At 64.0% G+C, this 14,694-nt stretch overlaps 3 protein-coding genes across 3 annotated transcripts; 2 read left to right on the forward strand and 1 right to left on the reverse strand.

Annotated features, from left to right (window-relative positions):
* Positions 1 to 378: 378 nt before the first annotated feature.
* On the forward strand, positions 379 to 796 carry BXZ73DRAFT_77748 (uncharacterized protein; the record flags this gene model as incomplete). The annotated part of the gene is made up of 2 exons (XM_048022728.1): positions 379 to 671; positions 733 to 796. The coding sequence occupies 2 exons, from the start codon at positions 379 to 381 to the stop codon at positions 794 to 796; spliced, it is 357 nt and encodes a 118-aa protein (XP_047877524.1).
* A 4,100-nt stretch (positions 797 to 4,896) lies between these two features.
* BXZ73DRAFT_47303 (uncharacterized protein) lies at positions 4,897 to 6,527 on the reverse strand (the record flags this gene model as incomplete). The annotated part of the gene is made up of 4 exons (XM_048019851.1): positions 4,897 to 5,574; positions 5,628 to 5,670; positions 5,739 to 6,158; positions 6,211 to 6,527. The coding sequence occupies 4 exons, from the start codon at positions 6,525 to 6,527 to the stop codon at positions 4,897 to 4,899; spliced, it is 1,458 nt and encodes a 485-aa protein (XP_047877525.1).
* A 1,185-nt stretch (positions 6,528 to 7,712) lies between these two features.
* BXZ73DRAFT_101643 (uncharacterized protein) lies at positions 7,713 to 9,577 on the forward strand (the record flags this gene model as incomplete). Its single annotated transcript, XM_048014968.1, has 4 exons — positions 7,713 to 7,751; positions 7,819 to 7,840; positions 8,966 to 9,438; positions 9,491 to 9,577. 4 exons carry the CDS (start codon positions 7,713 to 7,715, stop codon positions 9,575 to 9,577), a joined length of 621 nt encoding a protein of 206 aa, XP_047877526.1.
* Positions 9,578 to 14,694: the final 5,117 nt, after the last annotated feature.

Here is a 14,694-nt window from a genome sequence, read left to right on the forward strand (position 1 = left end):
GCTCGCAATCGCTTCACACCGGACTACTCCTCATTTACCCCCGGCCGGAGTTCTACGCACGCATGGTCGCCCGGTGGGAACATGGGAAATAACGGCGCCAGCACCCTCCTCACCCCTCCCAGGAGCTCCCATACGGCCGCTGGATCTTTAGCCCAACGTGCTCGAGCACCTCTGCCCCCATCAGAAGAAGGACCGGACTCGCCCCCTTCGCCTTCCCCACGGAAAGCTAGGGGACAAGGATTCGCCCACTCCATTCCGGGCCCGGGCGTATCTCAATGGCAGATGATACAGAATGATTCGGTGCGCGTCCAGTTGTCAATTATACGCGGCTTATTCTGATTTTAAGCTCCTGGTTTCTTTGTTGCTTCGTGGGCGATCATGAACCTGTCCGCGTGGTGCTGTCCGCGTCTGGTCATGCAGGAGAACCCATTCCATCAGCGAGTCGCAGACCTCAGGGCAAGCACCTCGGCCCTCACTGCCTCAACAAACCAAGAGAATTTTGCCGACCCACAAGCTGGGGAATGCTCAGCCGACTCTGTCGCTGCGCAGCTGGCCGCTCTGAGCGGTCTTCCTGACTATATCCGCAAGCTCGAACGAAGGGACCGTGCGGCGCAAAGGAGCCTGAAAAACAAGACGCAGAAGATTGGCCAGCTGGAGGAAGAGGTGCACTTGTGCGTATCTGTAGCATGCGTCGAGTGGAGTTCCCTCTTTGCTGACTGTCATGTCGTGAAGGCGAGACAACCATATCCGTACATTAGAGGCCACCGTCGCGCAGTTGCAGGCCCGCCAGAAATGACTTGCCCTCGCCCACGCGCCACCTTCGGTGCTTCCCTGCTTTCTCGACGCGATGAGCTTCGCATGCGGCAGGACGTGTCTGGAGCTGTCCACATCTCACGTGGACCTTTCGCGCCGTCTGCCTGGTTTTTTTATTTGGCTCCGGGATTACCTCGTGTCTCACCGATTACGCGGCAGGAATCCTAAACACGCTCGTCTTGACCCACGGTCTAAATTAACGGTCGGATAGTCGCGCCCTTTGCCTTTTCACAGTTTCCTCACCTTCGGGAATGCGGGGTAATAACAGTGGCAGTGGGGACCAGCGCCATGGACCAGGACCTCCCCCGGGCGCCGCGTGTGCGCCTGACGCCAGCGGTGTACCTGAGCCACTCACTCTTGCTCCTATTCTTGTGCCCTCGCTTGTAGTAAATCTCGCCTCGGCGGCCTGTATTGTATGTTGGTCTCAACTGGAGTTCCATGGGGGTTGTGGATGCTATGTCAAATCGGATTCGGTCTCTACATGCTCCATACGTCGACTAGGATCATCTGCCAGAGACTCGTCGAAAACTTTGTGCCGGACCGTGAGCGTTGGTTTGCGTTGTGTTTTGTGCCGGCGGCGGCAATACGGTGCGGTTATCTGTGTACCGTTTCAGGAACGTAACGGCCACCGAGGCGAGGCTGAACGTCGGACATCGGTTATCCGGTAACAAGCAAGTCCACCATTTTCTTTGGAGCACTTAGTCAAGCAACCTTGCAACCGCTAACCCCCTGGCAGAGCTTTACAACGGCATATTCAGTCTCTTGAGCAGCATTCGAATAGCATGAGCCTCATCATGTCAACAAAGCGACAACGAATCGAGTGACTGGGAGCTCCGATCTATCATTTATGGTTGCAATGCACCTCGATACATAGGAGCCCCACTCCCAAAATGTGTCCTCTCGCCCAGTAAAGCATGTTCGAAAATAACACAACACTGACGAAACGTTCTGCCTTCATGAAACCACAAAGCTTGCCGCCACTCCGCCGACGCGGGCCGACCCTCGGCACGCGCACCTTCACCACCTTAGCCCTGCCCTACTCCAGCTACCGACGCACCCGCGCAACGTCTGCCGGACCTAACCCGCTCTGCACTCGGTGCGCCGCGCACGCAGCGCCTCGGCGAGGGGCCGTGCAGTGTCCAAACTCCAAGTGTCCGACGCCCATCACCGTCTCGACGCGCAATCGCAACTTACGACACGCGCGTGCTCCGCGCGGCCCCCCGCAGCCCGTCGCGCACCCCACCCGCCACCCGCAACAGGCCCCGCGAAACAAGGACTGCAGCGGGGTGCCCTCGCGGTGGGCCCCGCATTCCTGTGCGCGCACCTCCTGCAGGGTCGCGCCGAACCGGGTGGGGGAGGCGGGACGCTTCGCGCGAGCCGGCGCGGGGGCAGTCACGGGGGCTATGCCACCATCAGCTGCGACTCGGCGAGCCTGCGACGCTTGTCTCGCTTGCCGCCGCCCACAGCGCCGGGCCTCTGCGATCGTTCCCGGCCGCCATAGGCCATCGTTGGATGGTGCGGACCCCGCCCGAAGCTGCGAGAAGCTGAAGTCATGTATGGGAGGGCGGTCGGTCGGGGGGCGCGCGGGCGCGCGGAAGAAGGAAGAAGAGGAAAAGAATGGGAGACGCACCGTGCGCTCTCAAGGTGCGGCCGGCGGCGGGTCACGTTCCGGTCGAGGACGGCTTCTTCCCGCTCGCAGTGCGTGGTTTGGGCGGTTGGGAGGCGCCTGGGGTTGTGGGCAATGTGAATTTCGCGCGGCCTGGGAACGGGCGGGGATGGTCGCCCACGCCTTTCAGACCCCGGCAGGCGACGTGCGTCATGCGACGGGCGAGACAGAATAGCGGACGGTCGGCTGTCATGGGGAGACACCTGGTGGGCGTGCACAGTTGTGAGCGAGATGCACACGAAGAGGGTGCAACGGCAGCAATATGGATTTGGGCCCATGGAGCTCGAGAAGAGCTGTCTGCTGAATATTGTCCATGCCACCGCGTAGACGTTGACAGCATTCATCATCTGTGCCCATTTAGCGCGAGTTTTTGTAGGACCCAGCTTCACAGGCTGACAAGGACGTGATCCGTTCGGACGACAAACGTGCCTCCGCGGCGCCTGGCAGCTCTGCAATGTGAGCACGCGGGGTGTCCTCTGTCCCTTCGAACTGTCAGCAAAACGTCTATCACCGAGGGAAATCCCACTCACTATCAAAACGAGGCATCGCCCGGGCAAGTTCTGACGACCGCACGTTCTCACCGCCGAGGGACGCCATGTGTTGCACAAAGGTCCACCGAGAGCCCGAGGCCAGTGCTCCACGATCGACAGCGCACAATGGCGACACCGCCGCGCTTTCCCTTCGAGGCCCGTGTTCTCTCGTCGACACAACGCTGGCGGGCAGCGCGGGCCCGAAAGCAGGCAGGCAGGCAGGCTTCTCCGAGGCTGATGTTCGAATCAGACGCGCGAAGCCTGCCCACCGCGCACACGCCCATTTAATCGATCCAAGCAGGCCTTCGCGCTTACGGCAGTCGTACGGGCTTCCACTTTCCGTATCCTCCCGGGCACGTCTTTCGACGTCGGGTGCAGTAAAAGTCGTTGGGGACGGCAAGATGGCGCGACGACCCCTGCAGCCTGCCCTGGCCGGCGTTCTCCAGCTGAACGGTGGGGCTCGGCGAACCCGGGACCGCCGAAGGGTCTATCAAGGGCGTGTGCGGGATGCAGGAGAACGCCCTGGCCAGGAAGCCGCAGCAACGCGCACGCGCGCGCCATGGGATCTGCAAGGGCAGAGCATGTGGCGGTGGGTGTCAGTACGATACGGGTGATAGCAGAGGCCCAGGACGGCGTAGCACGCACCTCCAACGTAGGTGTGAGGACGTCATCGGCCCCAGCAGCGGCGTTCGGGGCAGCCTGGGGACGCGTTTCCAAGGGGAGGGGGACGCACGTCGCCCGACGGCAGCCCTGCGAACGCACGCAGCTGCAGCCCGCCACGGTCTGCGTCTAGCCAGGGTCGCCGGGAGGGCTTCACCGAGTGCGGGCACGCCCCGCCTGCCTGACAGCCCTTCCTGCGCCGGGGGCTGTTGCGCCCGCCGCAGGGGCGGGTCAGGCGGGCGGGGCACAGGCGTTGGGAGGGCTATGGAAGGCCGTCGGTCGAGGTAAAGGCCGCGCATGGCTCGAACCGGCAACTCTACGCCGCGCCTGTGCAGAGGCTAACGGTCGTTGCCGGCGCGCGGGGAGTGGTCCGCTGGCTCCCGAGGGCGGGGCGGGCAGGTGGGAAGGGAAACGGCCGACGGGCCGCGTGGGACGGGGAGGAGAGCAAAGGCCCGCCGCGCCACGCGTATACTGGCCTGCCGGCGGCGCGGCGCCTGCTTCCTGGAGGGGGTCAGTGCGAGGGTAGGGAGGGCGCGAGATAGCGCGAGATCGGGCGCGGGGCGATTGAGCTCGGGGACAGTAAACACGGCGGCACGCACCCTCCGACTTCTGAGGGCGATCGGCCTGGGGAACGCCTCGCGGGTTCTCACCGGTGGGTAGCGTTGGCCTCGACATGGGCATCGACCCCGGGCGCACGCGCGCGGCAGCCGACGGCGTGAGCGTCGCCAGCCGCGCGTGCTGAACACTACGACTGCCTCTTCTGGCGCGCTCCTCGCCCGGTGCGATCGCCGACCCTGTTTGCCCCCTCGCGCCGCCATTGGCTCCGTAGTCGGTCCGCCACCCTATTCCCTGCGGCCGCGTGACGGCGAGGCTACCGAGCGAAGCGCAGGTGCACCGGGGGTTGGATGTGCTGAGAATGAATGTATACACTGGTAAGTCGAAGACGTTACCACAGTAAATAGCATCGACACGGTGATTGTACAGGGTATGTACCCGACGGCGCCGCACGCCGCCCCAGACGACGAGACTTGTGGAAGGCGTGTGCAACGCGAGATGTCCGACTGCATAGGGTAGGTAGCAGCCGTTCAGCAGTCCCATGCCGCGATCGTCCTACACTGTACAGTGCGAAGCGGAGATCCAAACGGACGTGCTCCGTACGACTATCGTCCAGGCGATGGGTGGCCTGCGCGGGCCAGTGGCCCTCGCACACCGAGAGTCCCGCGGCGTTCAACCGAACATCCGCGCCAACCAGAGTTTGAACCGCGTCCACCAGCCACCCTGCCAACCATCGCTGCGACGCTGCGCCCCGAGCCACATAGTTCCGGTGCCCATTTTGATCTCTTTGCGCTCATCCGCGCCGAGGGCTTGTTCGACGTCGGGTGGGCGCTGGGTGGCAGCCGTTACGGGGAAGCGTGGGAGGGCGCTTTGAACAATGAATGCTGGGAAAAGCGAGAGCAGGCTGAGGAGCTCAGGATTGGAGACGTCCGGTGCCGTCCATGTCCGCATGTAGCATTCGTTGGCGCAAAAGTCTGCATCAGGCGGGCGCACCTGCGCAAACAGATCGTCGATGTCCGTTGGGGGTGTAATGGGCGTCACGGGTTCGTCTGCGGCGGACGAACCGGACGTGGAGAGGTGACTCGTGCCCGTCTGCGCTGAGGAGTAGGAGGTCGAGAGTGTCGAGGTGTCCAAGAATGGATCGCTGGGCGCCCGCCGCCGCTTGGTCTGGGTTGTGGAGGCAATTGGTGGAGGCTTCTGAGACCGGGAGGTCGGTGTGCGGTCTGAAGGCATGGGCTGGGATTGTGACCGAGAGTGTATGGGAGATAAAGGCGCGTATGCGGGGTAAGTCGCGGTGCTTGTGCTTGATGTCGTTCGGGAAAGTGATAGGGTCTCTTCGAAGGCGAGGACCTAGATTGGATCGTCAATGACATCAATTGTGACTCTGCCTCTTGATTACTCACACCCTTCAAAACGTCTATCGCCTCGAGCATGAACTCTTTGCCGCTGTCACAAAGAAAGTACCGAAGGAATGAATGGATTGCACCCGCAGGGATGAAACGAGGCACACATACCCTGACTCTTTGAACACAGCGTCGTCTATTTCCCACTGTATCCGGAACGGACCAGCCCCTCCAAGTTCCGAAGGGATTGTTTGCAGGCGCATTACCCCCCAGAGACCCTGAAAGAATGGCTTTGTCCCTGGCGAACCCATTGAACACCACGTCCGGATGAAGTTACCGAGACGCTCGTAACGTTCCTTCCTGGCAAGAGGTCCTTCGGGGTCTGCGCGCGAGTGGGGCATGAGTGACCCGCCGGGCTTGGTGGCATTGAGGTGTGCTTTGAACTCGGCATCTCTCCGGGCGCTGACGCTTGCATGGTAGCCAGAACGAATAGAAGCCTGTAGACGGGCGTAGGGTGCTCGCTGGGAGGGAGGCAGTGTGGCTAGGGTCTGGGTCATAAGCCGGCCAGCCTCCTCATCCTGCTGATAATACCTAGTTTTTCTCAGACCCTGAACGGCATACTGGCGATAGAAAAGGGACGTACCAGGCCTTACACCGCTCCGAAAATTCCTCCAGGTCACTGCGGGTGGGCAGAGACGGAGTAACTGAGCGCTTGCCTGATGGGGGTGGAGACATCATCCTGCTATTGCGGCGAGGACCGTACGGGGAGGTGGGGGACGTGGGGGACGTGACGCGGCGAGGAGAGGAGGGGGTATTGGGCGGGAGATCATAAAGGAGTGACTCCGAAGTGTCTTTCTGCCCTAGAACCCGTGAATTTCTGATTGGCAAATTGTTCGAACGCAAAGGTAGCGGCGGAGGGCGCGGTCGCGTAGTCTCAAGCCTATACGAGGGCTCAGACATGGTATACAAAGGAATGCCTCGGGTGAACGAGTCGTTGTGTCCTGGTTGGCTGATGGGGAGGTCTTGCAGTAGCAACCGTGGCGAAGTTAGTGTGGAGGAGATAAGGAGAGATGGTGGGTAGATCCTGGCTGAGAACGGGAAGCAGCAAGAGCGGGCTGGGCAAGAAGAGTGGATAGAGGACGACGCCTATGCGTGCGTCCTCGCTGCTGACAGAAGGAGGAGACACAGCCAGACGACCACCCTCGTCGCCGTGCCCTCAACGCGGCCATCGCGTCGACCCACGCCCAGCCGGAGCGCGCTTCCCACGTGGCCCACCACGACGCGCGCCTCCGCTACAAGGCTGATCTGCCTGGCACGCGTCCTGCCTTGCTTGCTCTGCGACGGCAATCATCCCCTTGTTGAGCCTCCAGCATCCGTCTCTGTCGCCCCAGCACTCCTCAGATGCGCATACACGAGCCGTAAAAGGCGAGGCGCTCACTATCCGGTGGCATCACGAATCTGAGGACTAGTACGTACTAGTAGGACACTGCGGCCATGGTTTGCGCAGCTGTGGGCATGATGAACTGGCTGAGACGCCAATCGTGCCGTACATGCCGGTATGTCATCTGCCCTGTTCAATCTCAGAGGTTTCACAACACTTACTTGAGCGTCTCCGCATATCAGGAAACTAAAGCCTCAAGGCTCACAACCATACCATCTCATTGAGGGTGACCTCCGGGCAACCTCATGCCGCCCATGCCATCAGCCAACTTTGCGGGATCGGTACTTCAAGATCTCGATTTTGGCTCTGCGGTTGCTGCGAATCTTCCGGGCAATGCCTCTGGGCAATCTAATGCACAGCAGAGTTGAGCGCACTGCGCAGTGATGGCCCCTATCGGCACGCACCTGAGACGGTGAAGCAGCGTTGGTTGCCAAGTAAGCTCCTCCTCCTGACATTCCGTGGCTTATGCACCACTCCGGGTACGTTTTGGACCGTAGAATATTTCCCGCGCCGTCAGTGGATGACCCACGCAGTCGAGGTTCCAGCAATCGACAGGAACGGCGGTCCGACTTCAGCGACTCATCCATATGCTCTCCGAAGCTTACGCTTTCCACGACGCACCCACCGTGTACGCGGCCCCTCGCAACTTTCTTACTCTCGATAGCAGCGGGATTGTGTCAGGTGGCGTAAGAAGCACCTGAGCGATGACTCGAGCGGACAGACCTTCATCCGTTTTCTCACAGGTCTGTCGCTATGTCATTGAAGTGACAGTATCGGCCCCACTGACGTTCATCATATCACCTTTCACAGGACTCTTGGGCGATGCAAGCGGGTAAGTATGGTGCCCTGAACAAGGGTCTGTCTTCGCGCCGTTGATCGGGGCGGTACATCCCTGCGTACGTGCAAACCGGCGTCAAGTGCAGCAGGAGATGAGAAGGGATACTACCGCCGCCGATTCGACATGCGGCGAAGCCCAGGCCTGAATGTTGCGCATCGCGCCAGAACGGTCACAAGGGTAAAAAGGACGGCCTCGCGACAAAGGCGCCGCTTCTGGATGCCCGTGCGTGCCTTCTGCCGGCAAGGAGGAGTTGAGTTGGCTAGCCACGAGGGGCCGCCGTTCCGTAACGGCCCCGGCGTCTTTCTCCCGTGACGTAATCGTATCTGGACGTCAGGGACGGCCGAGCCCATCGTGCCCAATCTCCTGCGGGCCGATGATCAATCTACAAGACTACAACCATCCCCTATCCGGCAACCACCCTCCCTAGTGCCCGGCGTCCCACATCTTCTCCGTTGCTGCTCTTCATTGGACCGACTTCCGTAGGGCTCAAGCCGGGTTTGATGTGCTCGGGTCTGCTCGGGTAGCTCGGCACACAAGCAAATTCAAACCCAGCTTCTTGTGCGGGCGCGCCCACCTGAGACATCGCACAAGTTGTGAGCCGACCAGAGCCGACGCGAGCCGACGCGTAGAGACGAGCCGTCAGGGCACGCGTTGATGGCTGTCGGAGCGCCCATCGCGCCCGTCGCGCGCGACCCCTGCGCGACCTGCAGCTGGCATCGCGCGTGCCCGCACGACGCGTCGTCCACTCGCGCACCACCGTCCTCGCGCGCGCACTGCGATGAGCACGCGCTCATCCACGCCGACTGCGGCGCCCGCTTCGTCGCGCACTGAAGCGCCAAAGAACTTACGAGCGGTATGCAGTGCGTTGGGCATACATACGCGCTGGAGCTTGATGACACAGGGAACCCGTCAACGTCCGTACGTTCGCGCTCTCGACGGGGGAGCACGGAGCCCAACCACGCAGCGCGCGCCCCGATATGGGAAGACAAGACTTCATTCAAGTTCACGCTCGCTGACCTGAGTCCTCTTTTCTTTCGGCGCGCAGGGCAGCATCCACATGGTGCACGGGCTCGACGTCGCGCGCGCGCGGTGCTCCCGTGCATCTGGACCGCGGCGCAGGCCAGACGCGGCTCCTCGCGGACACGCACGTCTACGACTGGTGGGACTGGGCGGTGGAATGGGCCTCTGCGACGCAGCAGGGGTGGGCGCAGGAGCTCATGGATGAGGCCGCGCTGCGTGCGCTGCCGCGGCCATCGGAGATGCTCGCGGGGGCGATGGACAACGTTGAGCTCGTCGTCGACAAGAGCATGTCGGATGCGATCTCGTGTTCGCAGCGTCTTCCCCGGGCTTCAGCCCTGTGCGGATTCAAGACACGGCGCCGCTCGTCGTCGTCCTCAAAATGGCGTTACGCTTCGCGCTGCACTTCGCCGGCGGCCGTGCTCGTCCGCCCCACCACCGCGCGCTTCAAGTTTCTTGGAGACAACGCGCCCCGATTGCGAGCCCGAGCGGACTCGATCGCGAAGTCTAAAACTGAGCCCATGCGCCCGAGCTGGCACTGGGCGGTCGAGCGCGTCCACACTGTCGACGTGCCTGTCGGCGCGACTGGCGTCGTAGCAGGCGGCCACGTCCCTTGTCCTCCTCCAGTGGAGCAAACATTCTGGCAGCACCGCGCGCGACGTAGTCGGCATGGACGAGCGCGTGCTCGTCGCGTCGTGCGGGCATGCGCGATGACGAGCGAGCTGCACGGCGCGGGTGCGACGGGCGCTCCGACAGGGTCCAACGCTTGCCCTGACGGCTCGTCTCTACGCGTCGGCTCGCGTCGGCTCTGGTCGGCTCACAACTTGTGCGATGTCTCAGGTGGGCGCGCCCGCACAAGAAGCTGGGTTTGAATTTGCTTGTGTGCCGAGCTACCCGAGCAGACCCGAGCACATCAAACCCGGCTTGAGCCCTACGGAAGTCGGTCCATTGTCGCCTCTCCGACTGCCCTGGACTCGATCGTCTCCTCGCGGTTAGCTCATCTGAACCCCAGTTCGGACTGCGGAGGAAAATCAATGGGTGCGAAGCCGCGGAACGTTTAGCACGGCCGTCCAAGGCCAGGCCGCTCTCTTCGCCCGCGCGTCCGGCCAATTAATCTTGTCCGCCTGCGGCCACTTTCCGACCCCCCAGAAGTCTGTGAGTCTAAACTCGCCACTTCTCACCGACCACGCCGTTCCACCTGGCGACCACAGCGGGGGCATGTAGATTGACACCGGCCACGACACCTGCCCCGTCCATGCCCCGCGACAACCGCATTCGCAAAGCTAACGCGATTTACGCCCTCCACGGGCGTCCGGTCATGCTTTCTGCCGGCGTCCACCGTCCATCTGTGCCTGTGCATACTTGTCCGTCCTGCGTCCACAGGCCTCCTCCGACCTTCGCATCACCAATGACCCGCTAACGCGCGACGACCAAGGTCAACCACCTTCCTTCCTCCTGTCCCCCACCCCGGAACCGCCGGCCGGTCCACCTGTCCCGGCCCCGCCGAAGCCATTCAATTCGCCTGCCACTTCAGCGCTCCTTTCTCCGCCGCTCGGGGCGGCTGAGCCGCGGAGCCAAGACGCATCGAACATCAGCCCGCGACGATGTCTCTCTACGACCGCAGCTCCTCTTCATTTCAGCCACCGCGCCTCATTCATTGCCGCCCGCTTCGCCGTTCACCGCCGTCGGGCGAGCCGGAGACCACCGAGGCGCGACGCATGGCAACCTGACCGGCAATTATGTGCGCGCCACGCATTAATTCCATACTGCGCCCCGGGCGGCAAGCGACGATCGAGGTGAACGTTTGAACGGTCGACGGGCGCCCCGTCGGGCCGATCCGAGCGTGCGTCGGGCCGACCGCCTGTCCAAGCTCTGCCCTGTCCATTCTGTCCACTGCAAAGGAGCGCTGCCTGCGGTCCGTGATGCACGTCGCCCACGCACACCCACCGCGCTGGACGGACGGGCTTCTTCGGCTCGGTGCGCGCACGCGTCCGCGGTGGGCGTGTGCGGACGCGACGCGTCGGCGACGAGAACGGAGCGCGCGCGCCGCCCTCGAGCGGCGGGGTGAGCAAAGCATAAGTAAGCATGCATCATTCGTCTGACTCTGCGGGCCGCCGCTGACGCGACGCGACGCGCGCATCGCCGTCAGCCTGCAGGATGCCTCTCCGACTCGGCCGCCATCGCGCTGCGCGTCGCGTCGCGGCAGCACTCGCTCTCGGAGTGTGACGACGCCAGGCGGCCCTCGCGCAGTGGGACGCTAACCCACCTCGGAGAGCGGCGGGGGGCCGTGAGTACGTACGCTCGTTCGGCGGTCCGTTTCCAGCAGCGCGAGGGGTGGCCGGTGATGGATTGTACAGAACCGGGTCGGTTTTTAGGGTTTGGATCACCGCGTCCCGCGCGCCGGGCTGCCCGAGCGCGGGTGCCTGTCAAGGCAAACGTACGTAGGGTAGGGTGGGGCTATGAAGCACGCAGGTTCTGTTCTGTTCTGTTCGAACGGGACGGCTGCGGCCGCGCGCGCGCCGTCTGGGCCATTTATGCATAAGTAATGCTCAATGCAGACTTCGCGGGGCTGCGCTCGAAGCCGAATCCCGATCGTGCACTGAAGCGCGCGAGGCGGAGGGGGAGGTGGAGGACGGTGAGAAGACCACATACGTACGTACGGAGGTCGCCCGAGCGGACCTGCAGGCCATGACTCGGTCAGCCGTGGTCGTCCATCCTGGGGCTGTGTACAGTTCATACGTACGGGCGACGCTGGCTTGGTCCATGGCCCGCGCGGTGGCCTTCGCCGGCACGGCTAAGTTTTTATTTTATTTTTGTCGTCCTCGTTTAACGCCCTCGAGGGCGGAGCCTTGTGGTAGGCGTATAGTACATGTGATAACTCTACGAGACAATGAGACCACGGAACGTGGGGGAGAGCATCGACGGCGCAAATGCCCGGGGGGGAGGGGGCGAGACGGCTGAGTTACTTACAGTATGCAGGTCGCGGCGGCGTTTCGAGCTTTGCTCTAGACTCGGCAAGAGCGATGCGTCCAAGGGTCACGGCGGTTGAGCGGGCCGTGGGCGTGGTCCGAGCGAGTCGCAGAACGGTGCCGACGCGCACGGACTCACGGTGTTGCACGCCACACTGTAAATTGTAATCGATAATCATTGACTCGCCGCTGCCGGCTACATACCCGCGACGCGCAAGCTGTGAGCAGCCATGTTACTGTATCATTGCACTGACGACATGACACGGGCTGATGTGCGGGTGCGCTAGCAGGGGCTCCGCGGGCTCTGGGCTGTTGTCGCAGCGGGCGCGAGCTCGAGAAGAGCAAGGGTCTTGCCGCGATGCAGCCTCTTCGTGCGTTACGTACCTGCAAACCATCATCTCCATCACGACCGCACGCCAGCCCGCGAGACGTGGGCGCGTCTGCGTTACGTAGCCCGCGCCTTCGCCGCCGCTGAGCCTGTGTGGCCGGCGCACGCAGTCCGAATTTGTCTACTTGGGTCTCCGCTTTGCCCATCGCAGACGAGGCGGAGGAGGAGGCGGGTCGTAACGACCGATTGCGGGCCCTGGATCGGTGGTGCGGGCGGAGCGCACCTCGACGCCGCCGTGCGGGCAGCCAGCTGCACCGCCCGCGCGTCCGAGCGTTCGAAGGTTGAGAACGAGAACGACGTGGAATGGCAGGTTTGTCAGCCCCGCGACGGAAGCCCCTTGGGCCCCTGCTCGACTTCTAGCGGATCCCTGCGCGCTGCAGTCGCACGCACGCGCGAGCGGACGGCGGCACTCCGGCTGTCTCGCCCACCCCGAGCCCCGAGCCCCGAGCCCCGAGCTTCGAGCCCGAGCCCGACGTCGACCGACCGACGTCAGGGCGCGCGCAGACGAGGTCTGAGCACTCGCGTCTGCGGGATCGGGATTGCGCTGGTATCGAGGACCGTGGGCGTGCCGTGCCTGGGCACACGACGGGGACGGGGACGGGGTGCAGTAGCCTATCCACCTTCGCCCGCGCCCGCTCGCCCGTCCATACACTCCGCTCGCCCTCAGGCCTTCAGGCGCGATCGCGCAAGTGCACGACGTCTCGCAGGCGCCTCGGACAGACGGCCGCCGCGAGAGGTTTCGAAGCCGCCTGACGTCGCCCAGGGCGGCCTGCCACTGCAGCTGTGCACGCCCCGCGTTCATTTACGGCCGCGGCTTGGCGCAGCGCGTGCCGAGCGCGGCAGAAGGACGAGGGTGCCGTAACGGCCTGCCAGACGGGAGCAGGGGCCATCTGCTGCGGGCGCGCATTCTGCCAGTGCGTTGGGGGGATGTCGACGTTGCTCCGGGCGGGCGGAGCCCGAGGAGATAGCACACATGCAGGTGGACGGACAGAGGGTATGGAGACGACGACATGCGCCGGGAGGAGCACGGCGGCGGCGCACGCTCCGGGTCGGGAGGCGCGAGCGGGGCAACTGGAGGCGTGTATGGTTTGCTTCGGGGGGCAGGCACTGAGGCTGAGGGCACGTGAGCGCAGGGGACCGTGCGCTTTCACGCCGCACGGGCCTCCGCGAGCCTGACGGGGACGTCGTCATCCCCCCACGTCTGCGCAAGAATCTGAAGTTGGGAGACACTGAGAGGCCCGGGGAAGGCGGGAAGCAGGCTAATCGCGGCCCATCGCCCGGGGCGCGGAAGCCTGCAGGCCGCCGTCGCCCTGTCTGCTCGCGAGCTGCACAGCGCGGCGGGACGGGCCCTGCCTGCCCCGCCGCGCGGTCCGTGCCCCACCCCCGGCCGCGGACGAGAGACGGTGGACGTTGGACGTTGGGGCGGGTCCGCGCGCCGAGGTCTGCAGCGCGGCGGGGCCCGCGATCGCAGGACCGGCCCGCCGGATCCCGAGAGGCACGGCTGATTCATCGACCGGGTACCAGATCCGGAATGCGTTCGACAGATTCTTCCGCGGCCCCTGCACGCGCGCCTGCCGTCAAAGGGTCGCGGAAGCAAATGCGACTGCGCGTCGGGCTCAGCGCGCGACGCGACGCGATCGAGAAAGGCTCCTCGCGCGCGCCCTTGGTCCTCTGCATTCTGCGCCCGATCGTCCGAGCCCTAGCGTCGGTCTTCATCTTGTCGCCGGTAGGCTGCGCGCGATGGCGTACCGAGTCGTCCTTTGGTGCTTTCGCGATCCGGCCAGCGCGCACCTACGAACTCTGTCTGTACCTGGGGCCGCAATCGCGCCACCGAGTCGCGTCTGCGCGCACGACGGCGCCCTCGTACCCGTATCGCAGCCCGGGCCGCACACGTCGGGAACGGGGATAGCCAGCATACCCTATCGGGCGCGCGGCGGGGCGGCAGCCAGTGGAAGTCGCGGACGACCGTCGACCGTCGACCGTGGAGGGGTGCGGGTGCGAATGCGGCGCGGATTGGCCAGCGGGCGGGACGTCGAAGGGCCAATCGACGGGGCCGGCGCGCGGATTGGATGCGGGCTTGCGAGAGGGGGGCGGATTCGTTCGGGGCGTCGATCGCGCTCGGGCCCGGGTCACGCCTGCGCTGGGCGGGTGCGCATTGGCTGGAGCGCGCCGGGCAGGTCGTCGCGGCCGCCTGGGACTGAATGCGGCGCCTGTCCCTCGCCCGCCGTCTGTACACGGGAAGAGTGGTCTGCATGGCGCATCCGGATGCAGGCTCGTCAGTGCGCGATCGAGCTCGCGTCAACGGGCCTGTGCCAATAACCCTCTTTCCCCAGCACCTTGCAGCCTGCGGCGACAAGCGAGCCCCCACCGCCTGTGCGCCCCCGGGCGTCCACTGAGGATGTGTCTCGTGCGGCTGTGTCGAGGTGGAGAATCAAGCAGGATGTAACCTCTCGACGGACCGTCGCTTCGATGCG

This window comes from Epithele typhae (genome assembly GCF_022376455.1).
Source record: "Epithele typhae strain CBS 203.58 chromosome Unknown BXZ73scaffold_26, whole genome shotgun sequence".
Taxonomy (NCBI): Eukaryota; Fungi; Basidiomycota; class Agaricomycetes; order Polyporales; family Epitheliaceae; genus Epithele; species Epithele typhae.